Source organism: Haliotis rubra, unplaced genomic scaffold (genome assembly GCF_003918875.1).
Source record: "Haliotis rubra isolate DU_JTF1 unplaced genomic scaffold, ASM391887v1 Scf243, whole genome shotgun sequence".
Taxonomy (NCBI): Eukaryota; Metazoa; Mollusca; class Gastropoda; order Lepetellida; family Haliotidae; genus Haliotis; species Haliotis rubra.
Window position 1 is genome coordinate 1,280,001 of NW_025766481.1, and position 16,659 is coordinate 1,296,659.

Consider the following 16,659-nt stretch of genomic DNA (forward strand, 5'->3'; position numbering starts at 1 on the left):
TAGTGGTGTGTGTGTAGTGTAGTGTGGTGTGAGTGTAGTGTGGTGTGGTGTGGTGTGGTGTGGTGTGTAGTGTGGTAGTGTGTAGTGTAGTGGTGTGTAGTGGTAGTGTGTAGTAGTGTGAGTGTGTGTGTGGTGTAGTGTGGTGTAGTGTAGTGTAGTGTGTAGTGTGTAGTAGTGGTAGTGGTGTGGTGTGGTGTGGTGTGGTGTGGTGTAGTGTGAGTGTGGTGTGGTAGTAGTAGTGGTAGTGGTGTGTAAGTAGTAGTAGTGTAGTAGTAGTGTAGTGTAGTGTGTAGTGTAGTGTAGTGTAGTGTGTGTGTGTGGTAGTGTAGTGTAGTGGTGTAGTGTGGTGTGGTGTGGTGTAGTGTGGTGTAGTGTGGTGTGGTGTGTGTGGTGTGGTGTGTGGTGTAGTGTAGTAGTAGTGTGGTGTGTAGTAGTAGTGTGTAGTAGTAGTAGTGTAGTGTGGTGTGGTGGTGTAGTGTGGTGTGGTGTGTGTAGTAGTGGTAGTGTGTGTGGTGTGTATGAGTGTAGTAGTAGTAGTAGTGTAGTGTAGTGTAGTGTAGTGTGGTAGTGTAGTGTGGTGTGGTGTAGTGTAGTGTAGTGTAGTGTAGTGGTAGTGTGGTGTAGTGTGGTGTGGTAGTGTAGTGGTAGTAGTGTAGTAGTGTAGTGTGTAGTGTGTAGTGTAGTGTAGTGTAGTGTAGTGTAGTAGTGTGTAGTGTGTGTAGTATGTGTGTGTGGTGTGTAGTGTAGTGTGGTGTGGTGTGTAGTGTAGTAGTGTGTAGTGTGGTGTGGTAGTAGTAGTGTGGTAGTAGTGTGTAGTAGTGGTAGTAGTAGTAGTATAGTGTATGGTGTAGTGTAGTGTAGGTGTATGTAGTATGTAGTAGTGTGGTGTAGTGTGGTGTAGTGTAGTAGTATGGTGTAGTGTGGTGTAGTGTGTAGTGTAGTGTAGTGTGGTGTGGTAGTAGGTAGTGTAGTGTGGTGGTATGGTGTAGTGTAGTAGTGTGGTGTGTAGTGTAGTGTAGTGTGGTGTGTAGTATGTAGTGGTGTAGTGTGGTGTAGTAGTAGTGTAGTAGTAGTAGTGTGTAGTGTGAGTGTAGTGTGGTATGTGTAGTGTAGTGTGGTGTAGTGTGGTGTAGTGTAGTAGTAGTGTGGTAGTGTGGTGTAGTGTGGTGAAGTGGTGTGGTGTAGTGTAGTGTAGTGTAGTAGTGTAGTGTAGTGTAGTGTAGTAGTAGTGTAGTGGTAGTAGTGGTAGTGTGTGTGTAGTAGTGTAGTGTAGTAGTGGTATGGTATGGTGTGGTGTGGTGTGGTGTGGTGTGGTGTGTAGTGGTAGTAGTGTATGTGGTAGTAGTGTATGGTGTAGTGTGGTGTGGTGTAGTGTGTGGTGTGGTGTGGTAGTGGTGTGGTGTAGTGTGGTGTAGTAGTAGTAGTGTAGTGTGTGGTGTGGTGTAGTGGTGGTGTGGTGTGGTGTGTGGTGTGTGGTAGTGTGGTGTGTAGTAGTGTGGTGTAGTGTAGTGTGTAGTGGTGTGGTGTAGTGTGGTGTAGTGTGGTAGTGTGGTGTGGTGGTGTGTGGTGTGGTGTGGTGTGGTGTGGTGTGGTGGTGTGGTATGGTGTGGTGTAGTGTGGTGTAGTGTAGTGTGGTGTAGTGTGGTGTGGTGGTGTAGTGTGGTGGTGGTGTGTGGTAGTGTAGTGGTATGGTGTGGTGTAGTATGGTGTGGTGTGGTGTGGTGGTGGTGTAGTGTAGTATGGTGTAGTGTAGTGTGAGTGTGGTGTGGTGTGGTGTGGTAGTGTGGTGTGGTAGTGAGTAGTAGTGTAGTGTGGTGTGGTGTGGTGTGGTGTGGTATGAGTGTGTGTAGTGTAGTGTGGTAGTGTAGTGTAGTGTGGTGTGGTGTATGGTGTGTAGTATGTATGGTGTATGGTGTGTAGTGTGGTGTAGTATGGTGTGGTGAGTAGTGTGTAGTGTAGTGTGGTGTGGTGTGGTAGTGGTAGTGTAGTGTGGTGTATGGTGTGGTAGTGGTGTAGTGTGGTGTGGTGGTGGTGTAGTGTGGTGTGGTGTAGTGTAGTGTGTGGTGTGGTGTGGTGTAGTATAGTGTAGTGTGGTGTGTGGTGGTGTGGTGTGGTGGTAGTATGGTGTGGTGTGTGGTAGTGTAGTAGTGTGGTAGTAGTGTAGTATGGTATGGTGTGTGGTATGGTGGTGTGTGTGTGGTGGTGTGGTAGTGGTGTAGTGTAGGTGTGGTGTAGTGATGGTGGTGGTGTGGTGTGGTGTGGTGTGGTAGTGGTGTGGTGTGGTGTGGTGGTGTAGTGGTGTGGTGTGGTGTGGTGTGGTGATGGTGGTGGTGTGGTGGTGGTGGTGGTGGTGGTGTAGTGTGTGACCTATATATTCCACGTGTTGTCAATCACAAGGAAGGCTTATTTCTCATGTGTCCTCAAATCAAGCCTGTCATAGAAACATGTTCCCCACGCCAGACCCTCCTATTAGAAACATTACAACTTCCCTCTCACGTAGTTGTTGTAAACATGTTCATTTGTTTATCTGTTTCATGTCAGATGCTTCAGATTATTCCCTGCTATTTCACCCATATCAGATTTACATTACACACGTACATTATACTAATGCGTCACTGTATTTATAATCAGAATTGAAATGAGGTACACATGCACATACATGAAATTATAAGGCGCTCTACAGAAAAACATAGAGACATCATTGATGACGTCATATTTTATTACTTTTGGGTACGATTACCCTGCAACGATCGTTTTACGACCGGTGAGTCATTCCTTTGATCGCAATTTGCGGTTAAACAAAAAAATCATTTGCGACTGATAATAGAAATTTCACCAGTTTTATTGCGACCTGATTATGAGACGGCTCTCATTTTTCTCATAGATCTCAATCGGGTCTCAATAGATTCGCTTCTTGTTTACGAGTCTATATGCGAGTGCACTACAACCAAGTTGCGACCCCCATGCAACCATCAGAGATTGACTTGCTACCGCATTGAGAGTGCCTGTGGTGATCGTTGTGACCATCGTTGCGAGTGTATTCGATCGAGTTGCAACTCAACCAGGTTTAGTAGGAGCAATACTTAGCGACTGAAAAACTCTTAAAACTTTGCGATCATTGATGCAACCGAATAGGGAGTCTGTTACGATCAATGAGACCGAATTGAGAGTGCATTGAGACCTATGCGATCTCATTGCGACCACATTTGAGACCTCTTGCGACTGTCATCGGTAGCACATCTTTTGCGAGAGTAATTGCAACCAAAGAGACCATGTTTGAGACCATGGAGACCGCGTTGAGACTAATTTGCGACCGTATTGCGAGTCTTAGCGAGTGATGGCGAGCAGAGGCCAATTTTCGGCCGTAACTGGGTTGCAGGCCCAGTGTTAGACTAACAACTAGTCTCTGAAATGAACATATTTTACTGAAAAAAGTTCATAGTAAAAAAAATATAAAATATAATGAAAAGGAGCCCTGAGACTTTCTTCACCTGAGGAAATCTAGACTTGCCACATTTTCTAGACTTGTGTGGGCTTTCTTGGATATATTTGCTTCAGGGTCTGTACGAGAGACTAGCCCAGTGTAACCGGGTTGTTGATTACTGTTCCAAGAAGGCAATACACCAAACTGAAATGATTGTCCCCATGCGAGGGTCTGTAAGTTCCACATCAGTTAAAGTATTTATATGAATGCCAGGGTTTTAAATTAAAAGCAGTATGTTTATATTCAAATTCTCGTCATATTGCTGAGTGCGGCGTAAAACTTAACTCACTCACCCAAATTCTCGTCCCGATATGGCTGAAATATTGCCGATGTGACGTTAAATTTCAACTCACTCACTCACTTAATACACCAAACCCCTTTAACAGCGGGCTGTCAAATAACTGTTATACTGCTGAAATCCTTATTCATACACTGTAATGATAAAATGGGTGAGTTGGGTTCTATCGGTATTCCATTTCAATAAAGGCGTGGATAATTATGATACCAGCTTAGAATGACAATATGATAACTTGGATATGTTGATACTGTATGACAGACATGTCACATGATGCATGGTGGTAACAGGTTTCACCTAGGTGTTAACATCTTGTAATTCACCACGACACTCTTCACGAATATGGATGAGCACGAAACATAAGTCAACCGTACATACATGTATGAATGGAAGGTGAACAGGTCGTGATCCAAGTGGGATTTTACGTTTAATTTACATTCAACGAAGAAAACAGTGAAAAGTGTTTTGAGTTTTAATATATAGTTGCTTGATCAGGTTTCACAAGTTGTACATACATGTTTACAACTGGCCATACTGCTTATAGAAACCAGGGACAACGATTAAATCTTTCGTGACATTCATTTCTTTGACACGTCATTAACACATCACTTCACATTAAATAGCCTCACTAAACCACATTATGCCAGCTAAACAGCCCCACGCTCTAACAACGATTTGCAGTGATATTAATGTCATAAATATTATTACGTCGTTATTAAATGCATCCTCAGAAGGCAGTTTGGGTTGCATTTACCTAACTGAAATTATCATCATCATCATCATACATATAGGATTAGTACTACAGAGAAAATATTCATCTACCTCTCCCTCTCTCCCTGCCTCCCTCTCTCTCTCCCTCCCTCTCTCTGCCCCCCCCCCTCTCTCTCTCTCTCTCTCTCTCTCTCTCTCTCTCTCTCTGTGCCTTATTTCAAGTGAAAAGAAAAAGGTTCAAGATACACCAATAACTGAAGTCCACTGTCGACACTGTGATGCTCGGGGACTAGCAACATGTAAACCAATATACGAGATGAATACTTCTCACAGCTACAAAATGCCTATAATGGACAACTAACTATTCCTGCTATTTTTAAGTCTACAAACTAACCTTTGTATACAGGTATTGAACACTGTTGATTTATTTAAATGAATTGCAAGCTGTATTATAGGCCTCTAGGAGTACATTACGAATAAAATGTCTGTCTGTCAAGCATGACCACTAATAGTCTACTCAAAGTTTATATAGGAGTGCTATTATACTTGAATACAACGCTTTGTTAAGAGATTTCAAGACGCATAAGTCTTGTGGTAACAGGTGGTAACATGGCGCATGTCATTCCGACACTGATGCGGCGGGGAAGAATAAAACTACTTCCTGGTTCCTTCTCCATGTTTAATAGGTCAGGCTACGGGTGTAGTTGACACGGAATGTGGGATGAACCGGATCTAGCAGAAGACCATCATCAGGCTTATTGATGTTTTGAAATCTTTGAAGCACTGAAACAAAGACGTTTGTATTCCAGGATCGTCATAGGCCGAGTGCGATATTTAATGAGAATAAGACATCAATTTATGCTTATTTCTATCTGCATGAACCATTAACACATACTTTTGCTGTTTGATTGGCTGATAATAGAATGGTTTGTTTTGCATTTTTGCATTATTGCGTTGCGCGGTCTTTGTCCTAAGTTATTAATATGTTAAGATTAATTTACAGGTAAGAATGCTGTTATACGCTGCTGCCCAGCTAGGTTGAATATGTTAGGCTATATCGGTGTGGTTTGCACATATAGCACCAATTGCAAGGTAAACGAACGACTGACATTCAGAGGAACGTCGACAGTACTGAGTGGTGCTGTTGGTCTCTGAGGTGTGTTGGTATCTTCACGGACCTATGTAACAGAATACAAAATGATACACAAGGTGGGGTTATGTAAATACATGAAACAGCGATCCTTCCTACCAGTGGAGCAATATATACAAGTATGTTTATACACAGGTACATAATCTGTTACAGAGTAAATACCTTTGTTAAGTTATACTCCGTTCGATGTATTTTCTTAACGTTCTGATGGCAGTCGCGGTGGCTGAGCGAATTAGGCGGCTGACTGTGTGTGCTGGCGATTAGGTGCCTGACTCTGAGGGTGTGGGTTCAAATCCCGCATGGGACTCAACCGAACAAAAGTACTAGAATCTGTACTTTACTAAGAAAGTGTAATCCCAAATATAACATATGTTACGTTCTGATAAACCATGTGATTTTGTTGTGGCGGCGGAAACACAAGGTCATCTGTCTGATTTCAGTTTGCTAACCGCTACAATGGCAAGAACGACCTTGACCCGAGTATGCAAGGGTCATTCAGCGAAGACACGTCAGAATCACCAGCATGTTCCAAACCTCGTGCTGTCTACATCACAATCTTCATCTTGGTCCTCCTGGTCCTCGCGGGAATAGCCGCTGCCATCGCCACCGCCGTCCTCGTGACCAATGGTAACTCAGGCTTTTCATTATCAAAACGTTGTTACCCGTGAAGGTCCGGATTAGAATGAACCTTCAGTAACCCATGCTTGTCCTGAGAGGCGACTAACGGGATCGGGTGGTCAGGCTCGCTGGCTTGGTTGACGCATGTCATCGGTTCCCAATTGCGCAGATCGATGCTCGTGCTGTTGATCACTGGATTGTCTGGTCCACACACGATTAGTTACAGACCGCCGCCATAAAGCAGGAATATTGCTGAGTGTAGCGTTAAACTTAACACACTCACTCACTCATAACGTTGTTTTTATTCCTGTATAATAACAATCTTTACCCCGGGTCTACATCTTGCTACAGGCACCAGTATGTATTTCACGTCAGGAAGGTTTGAAGTTTGGTGATAATACATTCAGAAGATTTGTAATGATTTAGAAAAATAACTAGGTTAATATAAGTGAAATGACTTCTGAGTAAAAGAGAAATTGAAGAGCTAGTAGGAGCCATTTACAAAGATAATAAGATTACATGTACACTTTAAGCTACTAAAGGATACATCTGGATTTGAGAAATCGTCATTTCGCAGCATTATAATACGTGTGGCTATTGTAACACCTATCCACTTACATGGATAAGCGCATTATACGACGTTTTAAAGAAAAGTCAACTCCGATAAGTGTTGTGTTTTTGTTCAAATTGTAAACAACGCCCATGAATATGTACCAAACTGAGATCTACCAACATGTCAGTGAAACAACACGAAAGACTGGCTGATAAATAAAATGGAAGTAAAACCAAATCCTCAGGTTTATTCGACAATTGCAGAGGTTTTCAAAGTGGAAATATGTTTTCAGGTCAACATTCAGGTCAGTGTTGATTTCCAATGTACTTTTTATAATTATCCACTGTATGTACGTGTACAATGTAGATATTTCGAGCATTGGGAATACGTAAAAGACAGGTGAAACATGAACTGTGGATACGCAAGTATCTGGAACTATGGATACACACATTGGTGGGCGAAACACATGGGTCACGCATGGTGTGGAAATCACCAATATACGATGACATGTAACACGCCATACCAGAGGAAGTATAGGTGTAGAGGTTACAAACGTCCACAGACAATGTTCACATGATGGCTAATGATGGCAGTGTGGGGGCTAGCAAAACACACCCAAATACCCCCAGACAACAATTCTTGCCTGACAACATGCGAGTTGCGTACGTATGAAAATGCAGATTGGTTTGATAGATCCCTATACCAGTCTGACCCAAGGCTATGTCTGCACGTCTCCCCTGAAGTAGATCTTACTGGCGACATGCTCACGCTGATTTGTAACAGGATTGTGTATCAACGGACCGTTTGGCGAGTCATTTACGAAATACATAGTAAAAATACACATTCGTGTACCATCAACACATAAAAGCATGATGCATTTGTATCAAATCTTACACATATTGTCAGGAGGCTAATAATGCGTTCTGTATAACGAACTTATGAAGGTTTTGCTCTATAAATTATAACTACTCTAAAAAAGGTATATTAGCTTATAGTCATACAGATATACATGCAAAGATACTGGGGATATATATAGGGGATTTACTCCCTGAAGAAATTCTACATTGTTGTTTTTTCAACTATTTTTTCAAAATAATCTAACTGTATACCTGCGAACTTTTTCTATGCGAAGATATATATGGAGATAGTTGTAAATTATTCATTTGTAATCTATGCCGATCAAATGACAATAACAATTGGGCAATCTCACAAACGTTCATGTTCTTCCTACAGAATTTTACAGAATATACGAAGCTCATAACATATCTTCTTTTTTTTTGTAATTTTTTATTTTGTTGCATTTTTCAACATTTTATACAAACAGTTAACGATGATAATCCAGTATACATGATGAACAATCAAATAGGTTTAGCAGAATAAATCATGACATGACGACCAGAACTTGAAGAAAGCATTGATATTACAATTAATTATTGACGAACACTTTGTTAGCATATAATATTCGAACAGTTTAAAATGAAAAACTTGAAAAGATGGCATAATGTTGTTAAACCTATATACTTAAACTCATAACATATCTTGTCCCCAAGCAGCCATTGTGTTCAAGTGGCACACAGCCAAACAGGACACATCTACATATCGATTCCGGAGCCTAGTGCCTTTTGGGATTGCAGTTAAAACCACATAAACTCCCAGCAGTGATTGTTCCCCACGTCTATGTTACAGGTGGATAGTGTAGATCGACATTAAGCAGGTTATACCATGTACTCAGTGTGTTCAGTGGGTCATCATGACACAGCAGTTGTATTGTCCTCTACTCCTGTACTTATATTACCTTGTGTTATACTGTCATGCTATATATATCGCGTGTTCATCCCTTAATGATTTTATGCACGCTCCTGAACAATGTATATGTAACTAGTTACACTTCTTGCATTCAGCGTTTGGTTCTTAATGAATGAATACTTTTAATCTAATACACAAAACATACACTGAACTGCGGACTGTGCCATCACAACACACAACGATGGAGGACCCTTCAGCTCAGACACACATGAGGTGGGCGAATCACCGTGAATTTCTCGAAGAATGATTATAGTTGATTCATCCTGTAGTGCGCTTTACAATACCATTGAATCCAATGTTGGGGGCATTTTATGAAAAATCTTCCTGTGTGACAGATTTAAATTTAAATACTGAAAATATGCGGGGAAAAAATAAAGCGATACATTGCGACAACGTCACATTTTGATATAAAGAAACCGTAAACAATTTCTGGTTACACGTTCACTTCATTTTCATTAGACTTAGTCATAAGCCTTCTTTGGAATGGAGCCACGTTTGAGGTCGAAATAGGTAATAGGTCGTGGTCAAGGCCAGCATTTAGGGTGGTGTTACAGAATGGTACATTAGAGGCCAATTTTCAATGGTTTCGGGCCGTTCTGTTGGAACTTTTCTGTCCTCCAGGAGTTGTCACTCGTGGTCTACCGGTTCTTAACGTCATTGGTTAGCTGATGTTTCGACTGATAGTCGATGGGTGACAACAAACATCGCTTGTAATAGCCGTCAGTGACATGCCAGCATCCCGCATACTTGCAATAGCCGTCAATGACATGCCAGCATCCCGCATACTTGCAATAGCCGTCAATGACATGCCAGCATCCCGCATACTTGCAATAGCCGTCAATGACATGCCAGCATCCCGCATACTTGCAATAGCCGTCAATGACATGCCAGCATCCCGCATACTTGCAATAGCCGTCAGTGACATGCCAGCATCCCGCATACTTGCAATAGCCGTCAATGACATGCCAGCATCCCGCATACTTGCAATAGCCGTCAATGACATGCCAGCATCCCGCATACTTGCAATAGCCGTCAATGACATGCCAGCATCCCGCATACTTACAATAGCCGTCAGTGACATGCCAGCATCCCGCATACTTGCAATAGCCGTCAATGACATGCCAGCATCCCGCATACTAGTACTTGCAATAGCCGTCAATGAAATGCCAGCATCCCGCATACTTGCAATAGCCGTCAATGAAATGCCAGCATCCCGCATACTTGCAATAGCCGTCAATGACATGCCAGCATCCCGCATACTTGCAATAGCCGTCAATGAAATGCCAGCATCCCGCATACTTGCAATAGCCGTCAATGAAATGCCAGCATCCCGCATACTTGCAATAGCCGTCAATGACATGCCAGCATCCCGCATACTTGCAATATGCCAGCATCCCGCATACTTGCAATAGCCGTCAATGACATGCCAGCATCCCGCATACTTGCAATAGCCGTCAATGAAATGCCAGCATCCCGCATACTTGCAATAGCCGTCAATGAAATGCCAGCATCCCGCATACTTGCAATAGCCGTCAATGACATGCCAGCATCCCACATACCTAAAACTTGCCATCCTTAAGCAGTTGGCTTTTGAATAGACCTCATATTTGCTTATCGCCAGCGAATTCAATTATTGATTTTTCAAATTATCGAGCTGTAAGAACAGTTTACTAATTGTTATGTATTTTTTATAATAGTGTTGTATAAACGTACTAATACTGAGACTATAGCAATTGTTCCTGTAGAGCATGTGACCATTTTCAGTTTTTGTCAATTTCACTCATGTGGAAAAATCTTTTTCGACTGTTCACATGCCAATTTCTGTACATTTACATACCCAATATCTAAGATACGTTCTTGAATCATGGTATTTCGCCATTTTTAATACTTCACCAATTCAATTTTGCATTGCTTGCAAATCAGTCTGGTTGTCTGTTTCTTAACAAAGATATATAGTTCCTTCTGACACCATGGGACATAATGTATGCAGCATCCATTCGCATGGACAGATGTTTGAAGGCTGTTGACTTTAGCTACAACTTAAATAAACAGGAGGAACCTCACATCGCTAAATGGTTCACTGAAGTATATAGAAACAGATAGGGAATTAACGTAGGTGTCTGGAGACCCAGACCAGGTGGATTTACCCAACCCAGTGGACTCCACTGTGTAAACCGAGTGTTGTGGACAACACGAGATGGACAGTGTGAGTTTTTCATATGGAGTCTATTGTATTTCTGTGGTCTGCAATGGTGATCAGAGGAACGGATTTGGAAACATGATATGGTGAGCAGAGTGTACATAAGGTACAAGAACATTATGGGGTTTTACCCTGTGTTTGCAAACATTGTGATCATTACAGGCAGAATTGTATCCGGGATCGCGTGCAGGACATATACGAGACAGGCTAGTTTTACAGGTTTAGGAGAGCTACGGTGAAGGTACATCCAGTGTGGATACAAGTAAAGTGTTGGACAAACCGACTAGTCAGATGACAGTATTAAATAGGAATATATACTCTGTGCACGACATGATCACGCTTATCGGAAACGTAGATGGCATAGACTACACATTTGGAACATCGGGTCGAAAAACTCTGACATAAAGAACCTAACATAACCAATTCAGAAGATACCAACCGTTGAAGAGTATTGCACGTACTGGCTGCCGATAATACCCATTCAGATGATTTGATATTACTGTTGACACCAAGACGGTAGTTCCCCCGAGTATTAGTGATACTTCGCCTCCTTTAACTGTGTTATCAATTGCAGTATCATTTCATCATTTCTCACTCTTCTCATTATCTATCGGCTACTGCTTCTCTTTACAGTCCTCGTATTAAATCCACAGTTTATTTAATTATATGCCTGACACCAAGAAAGGGCGACAATTTTATTGATTTGTTTTAAGAACAAACAAAAGATCTTGAGATTTTATGGCCGCTTTACAGAATAATATTGTCCAATGCCATCGATTTCTTCGTGGACGTCTTTAGATACTGTGGCTCGCATGTAAAATCTGATACCTGTATATGTTTAGGCGCAGCCTGGCGAGTTTGGATATTGAATATGAACAAGTATTTAACTCTTTTTTTGGTCATCACGCCAAAATTTAAAAAAAAAAGTGGCAGCAAGAAATAAATCAAAAACGTCTATACAGAAAAAAGACAATAATAGGAGAAACATCAGCAGTGAGAATCATGGGACTGTACACCGTTTTGGACATTAAATAAACAGTTCTCAGTGAAAACAACAGTATCTGATGCCACGGAGCCGTCGCCTTGGGAACTCTACTATACACATACAGTTTCCATAATAGAGATGCTAACTGATGTTACAGTTTCAGACTGACTGACTGACTGAGTTTGGTTTTACGCCGCTTTTAGCAATATTCCAGCAACATCACGGCGGGGGACACCAGAAATGGGCTTCACACATTGTGCCCATGTGGGGATTCAAACCCGGGTCTTCGGCGTGACGAGCCAACGCTTTAACCACTAGACTACCCCACCGCCCCTTACAGTTTCAGAGGAAGTGGGTGAAGTTGTAAACACTTGATGCATTAAGTATGTGTCAGTTTTGTGAAACATATGGCAGATCCCATTCAGATGTTACAACTGAGGAAGATATATTGATAGCATTTGGTAGTCTCAAGTTAAATATGTCCCGGGAGCTGAAGGAATACCAGCAATATTTGTTAACTGTATCGAGTTTATGCGGTTATCCCAACAGCTGCTATGTTAAATGAATTTCCTAAAAAAAGGTCAAAGGGTATTGTTACAATTTTAAGAAAAGTAAAACGTATGATCCTAATGACAAACGTATATTTCTGCATCGTCGAAGTAAATCTAACTATATCTTTCAGTATTGTAATTCCACTGTCTTAACATTAACTACATTTAGAACATGCTGTTTATGATGAACCATCGCATAATTTAGGCTGTAAACCTTAAATGTTCCTTACAAGATAGCTACATTTTGTTTCCGGGCACCTACCCCACATCTGGCTGACATTGGGGCTACCATCTTCTGGCCTTTTGGCCCATATTTGTTTAGGCCTTCTGGTTGTCCTTACCTTTTTAGCCTTTGTCCTTTCCCGACCTTCATAGTTTATGAATTGTCACGTTTTCGTTTTCTTCCGTGATCAACTTTCCATTACCATAACAGCTCTTTTCCTTTTTAGCTTTATTAATCGTTTTCAGGAATTTCTTGACCGTTTTGAAGAAGGTGTCATATTGGTCATGTAGTTATAGGAGTGTTATCTCTGTCTGGTTTCCGCCACATCACGACGACGTGCAGATAGTCTCGGCCAGATAAACGAGAGGCTGATATAATGATACGACTGTTCAGTCGTTCAGAACATGTACAGGTACGTGTTTAAAAGTGTCCTTTCCATACTTGTCATGAAAATTGTTTACTATTTCAGGTGTCAAGTACCAGTACAGTAAGTAAACGTTACATACTAACAATCGACTTAACGATCTATCATGTCATTTGGTGAACATTTTAATGATATTTGCGATATATCATAACGCATTATTCTAACCTTCCATGAAATGGTCATGATATAATCGGTCTATTATAACACGAAATCCACATGTAATAATATACCGTGTCTAACCTAACATCCAGTGCATATGTTATTGCTGAGTGCGGCCTAAAACTAAACTCACTCACTCCAGTGCATATGTGAACAATTTGCCTAATCTGTCCTAACATTTAGTGCACATGTTTTATTGGTATAGTTCTTGCTTCAAAACGGTATAAGAATCTATACCGAAACATCACCATTGTCAAAATACAGAAGTTGATCATCAATAAAATCTTGTCATCTTCAGTGCTCACGTGAATAATATATCTTCTCTATCATAATATGCAGTGCACATGTGAATAACATCCCATGGTCTTTTATGACGGTTGGTGTACATTTGAAAAATATGCCTCCTCTCTCATAACGGTCGGTGTACATGTGAAAAATATGCCTCCTCTCTCATAACGGTCGGTGTACATGTGAAAAATATGCCTGCTCTCTCAAAACGGTCGGTGTACATGTGAATAATATGCCTGCTCTCTCATAACGGTCGGTGTACATGTGAGTAATATGCCTGCTCTCTCATAACGGTCGGTGTACATGTGAAAAATATGCCTGCTCTCTCATAACGTTCCACGCACAGGTATACAATACACATCACTGCACATGTGAATGCATGCCTTGGTATGTAATGTCAAGCGATATACACGACATTGTACATCGATCATGGCAGTGAAGAAATCAGAAATTCCATCCTCACCTCAAAATTAACATGTCTTTTTCCACAAAAGCCTTGGGAATAAAAATATGAATTTGCATAATCATACAGAAATATCACAAGTCTCTCGGACACTTCTGTGTTATTCAAATGCCGATTCATATGGACTTAAAAGCAAAGAAATTAAGTCCTACATCATGGTAGTTCTCTTGATAATGAGGCTGTCCCAACAGGTTCTTTTTGTGAATCATCGCTGTAATATAATAATAATAATAATAAATAATAAATTATGCATTTATATAGCGCATCTTATCCAGATATAATCCTGCATTTATATAGCGCATCTTATCCAGATATAATCCTGCATTTATATAGCGCATCTTATCCAGATATAATCCTGCTCAAGAGCGCTCAGTCATATGCTCTTTTGAAGAGTATGGTCTTCAGGGTGGATCGGAAGCTGCTGACATCCTCAGATTTCCTGACATCCGCCGGAAGCTCGTTCCATAGAACTGCACCAGCTCTGCTGAAAGTCCTATTTCCATAAGTTGTGGTCCGGGCCGGTGGCACTATCATCTGCTGTTTACATGCAGATCTCAGTGCACGTTCTGGTTGATACAACTGTGTGAGGTCTTGCAAGTACATTGGAGCCAAACCATGGAGTGATTTGAAGACAAACAGCAGTAGTTTGAAAACTGGGTTGACCTCTGGTTTCAGATAAATTATAAATAGTACTGTCCCAGTATACAACTATTTTTGAAGTGTCATGTCATGGTAGAATGGAAATAAACTCACTTTGTTCTGAATGAAGTCGTCTCACTGCAGTCTGGATACATGTTATTCATTCATTTGAAACCTCGCGCTTCACAGCTGGGTTCCAGATTGAAATATAAGGTATCTAATCTACACTTTGACAGACTCAAAACAGTCAATGCACAAAATGTCTGCATTCCAAATATGATACATGGTTGTAGTATTTCTCAATTGATGTATATTGTACTCAATCATGTTGCAAACACGTTACCGCGAGGACGGGAGCTCCTTGGGGAGTGTTTTTCCAAATATGCAACCTGCAGTGGTTACACGTGTGCGTTTCTTTCATTGTTTATTTCCATATTTCAGCCAGGGCGGAGGTAAAGCTTCGTGTAGTGAATGTCAACTACACCGAGGCGCTGTCAGACAAAACGTCGCTCGAATTTAGAGAACTTCAAAATGAGTTTTGTTCAAATGTAAGTGCGTATACAAACCTTTCTGTGTAACCCGCACGATAACTATAATTGTTTCAAGCCTGTTGAATTCCTGTTTAAGGAAACCTTTTACCAATGTAAACTCTTCTTTCTCTTAATAACCACTACATCTTGTAAAAGGAAAGCAGGGTTTGTTATGTTCCTAATTAAAAAGTAGGGATTTGAGATACCTATGTTTGTAGTTGACATGAAGGTGTTTGTAAGAGAGAAAGCGATGTTAGTAGCTGACAGGAGGACGTTTCCAGCTGTCAGGAGGATCTTTCTAGCTGAAAGGAGGATGTTTGTGGCTGACAGGAAGATGTTTGTAGCTGACAGGAGGATGTTTGCAGCTGACATGAGGACGTTTGTAGCCGACAGGAGGACGTTTGTAGCTGACAATAGGATGTTTGTAGCTGACATAGGATGTTTGTAGCTTACAGGAGGATGTCTGTAGCTGACAGGAGGATGTTTGTAGCTGTCTGGAGGATCTTTGTAGCTGACAGGAGGACGTTTGTAGCTGATGGGAGGAAGTTTGTAGCTGACAGGAGGATGTTTGTAGCTGTCTGGAGGATCTTTGTAGCTGACAGAAGGATGTTTGTAGGTGACAGATGGATGTTTGCAGCTGACAGATTGATGTTTGTAGCTGACAGGAGGATGTTTGTATCTAACAGGAGGATGTTTGTAGGTGACAGGAAGATGTTTGTGGCTGACAGGAGGATGTTTGTAGCAGACAGGAGGATGTTTGTGGCTGACGGGAGGATGTTTGTAGCTGACGTGAGACATGGATGTATCTTTTGTATGACAGGAGGATGTTTGTTTGTAGCTGACAGTGAGATGTTTGTAGCTGACAGGAGGATGTTTGTAGCTGACTCGAGGTGGTTTGAAGCTGACAGGAAGATGTTTGCAGCTGACAGGAGGATGTTTGTAGCTGACAGGAGGATGTCTGTAGCTGTCGGGAGGATCTTTGTAGCTAACAAGAGGACGTTTGCAGCTGTCTGGAGGAAGTTTGTAGCTGACAGGAGGATGTTTGTGGCTGACAGGAGGATGTTTGTGGTTGACAGGAGGATGTTTGTAGATGACAGGAGGATGTTTGTAGGTGACGGGATGATGTTTGTAGCTGACAGTAGGATGTTTGTAGGTGACAGAAAGATGCTTGTAGCTGACAGGAGGATGTTTGTAGGTGACAGATGGATGTTTGTGGCTGACAGATGGATGTTTGTAGCTGACAGATGGATGTTTGTGGCTGACAGGAGGATGTTTGTAGCTAACAGCAGGATGTTTGTGGCTGATGTTTGTATCTGACAGGAGGATTTTTGTAGCAGAGAGGAGGATGTTTGTGGCTGACAGGAGGATGTTTGTGGCTGACGGGAGGGTGTGTGTAGCTGACAGGAGGATGTTTGTAGCTGACGAGGAGGATGTTTGTAGCTGACAGGAGGATGTTTGTAGCTGACAGGAGGATGTTTGTAGCTGACAGGAGGATGTTTGTAGGTGACAGGAGGATGTTTGTAGCTGACAGGAGAATGTTTCCAGCTGATAGGAGGGTGTTTGTGGCTGACGGGAGGTTT

At 41.7% G+C, this 16,659-nt stretch overlaps 1 protein-coding gene across 2 annotated transcripts in view; it reads left to right on the forward strand.

The window, feature by feature from the left end:
* Positions 1–16,659, forward strand: part of LOC124278907 — a 39,427-nt gene that overhangs the window by 12,487 nt on the left and 10,281 nt on the right. For both annotated transcript variants that reach the window (XM_046714721.1, XM_046714722.1), the window contains exons 4-6: positions 6,081–6,267; positions 13,046–13,063; positions 14,991–15,097. In XM_046714721.1, coding sequence (XP_046570677.1) covers positions 6,081–6,267; positions 13,046–13,063; positions 14,991–15,097 — 312 coding nt within the window. The remainder of the gene's footprint in view (positions 1–6,080; positions 6,268–13,045; positions 13,064–14,990; positions 15,098–16,659) is intronic.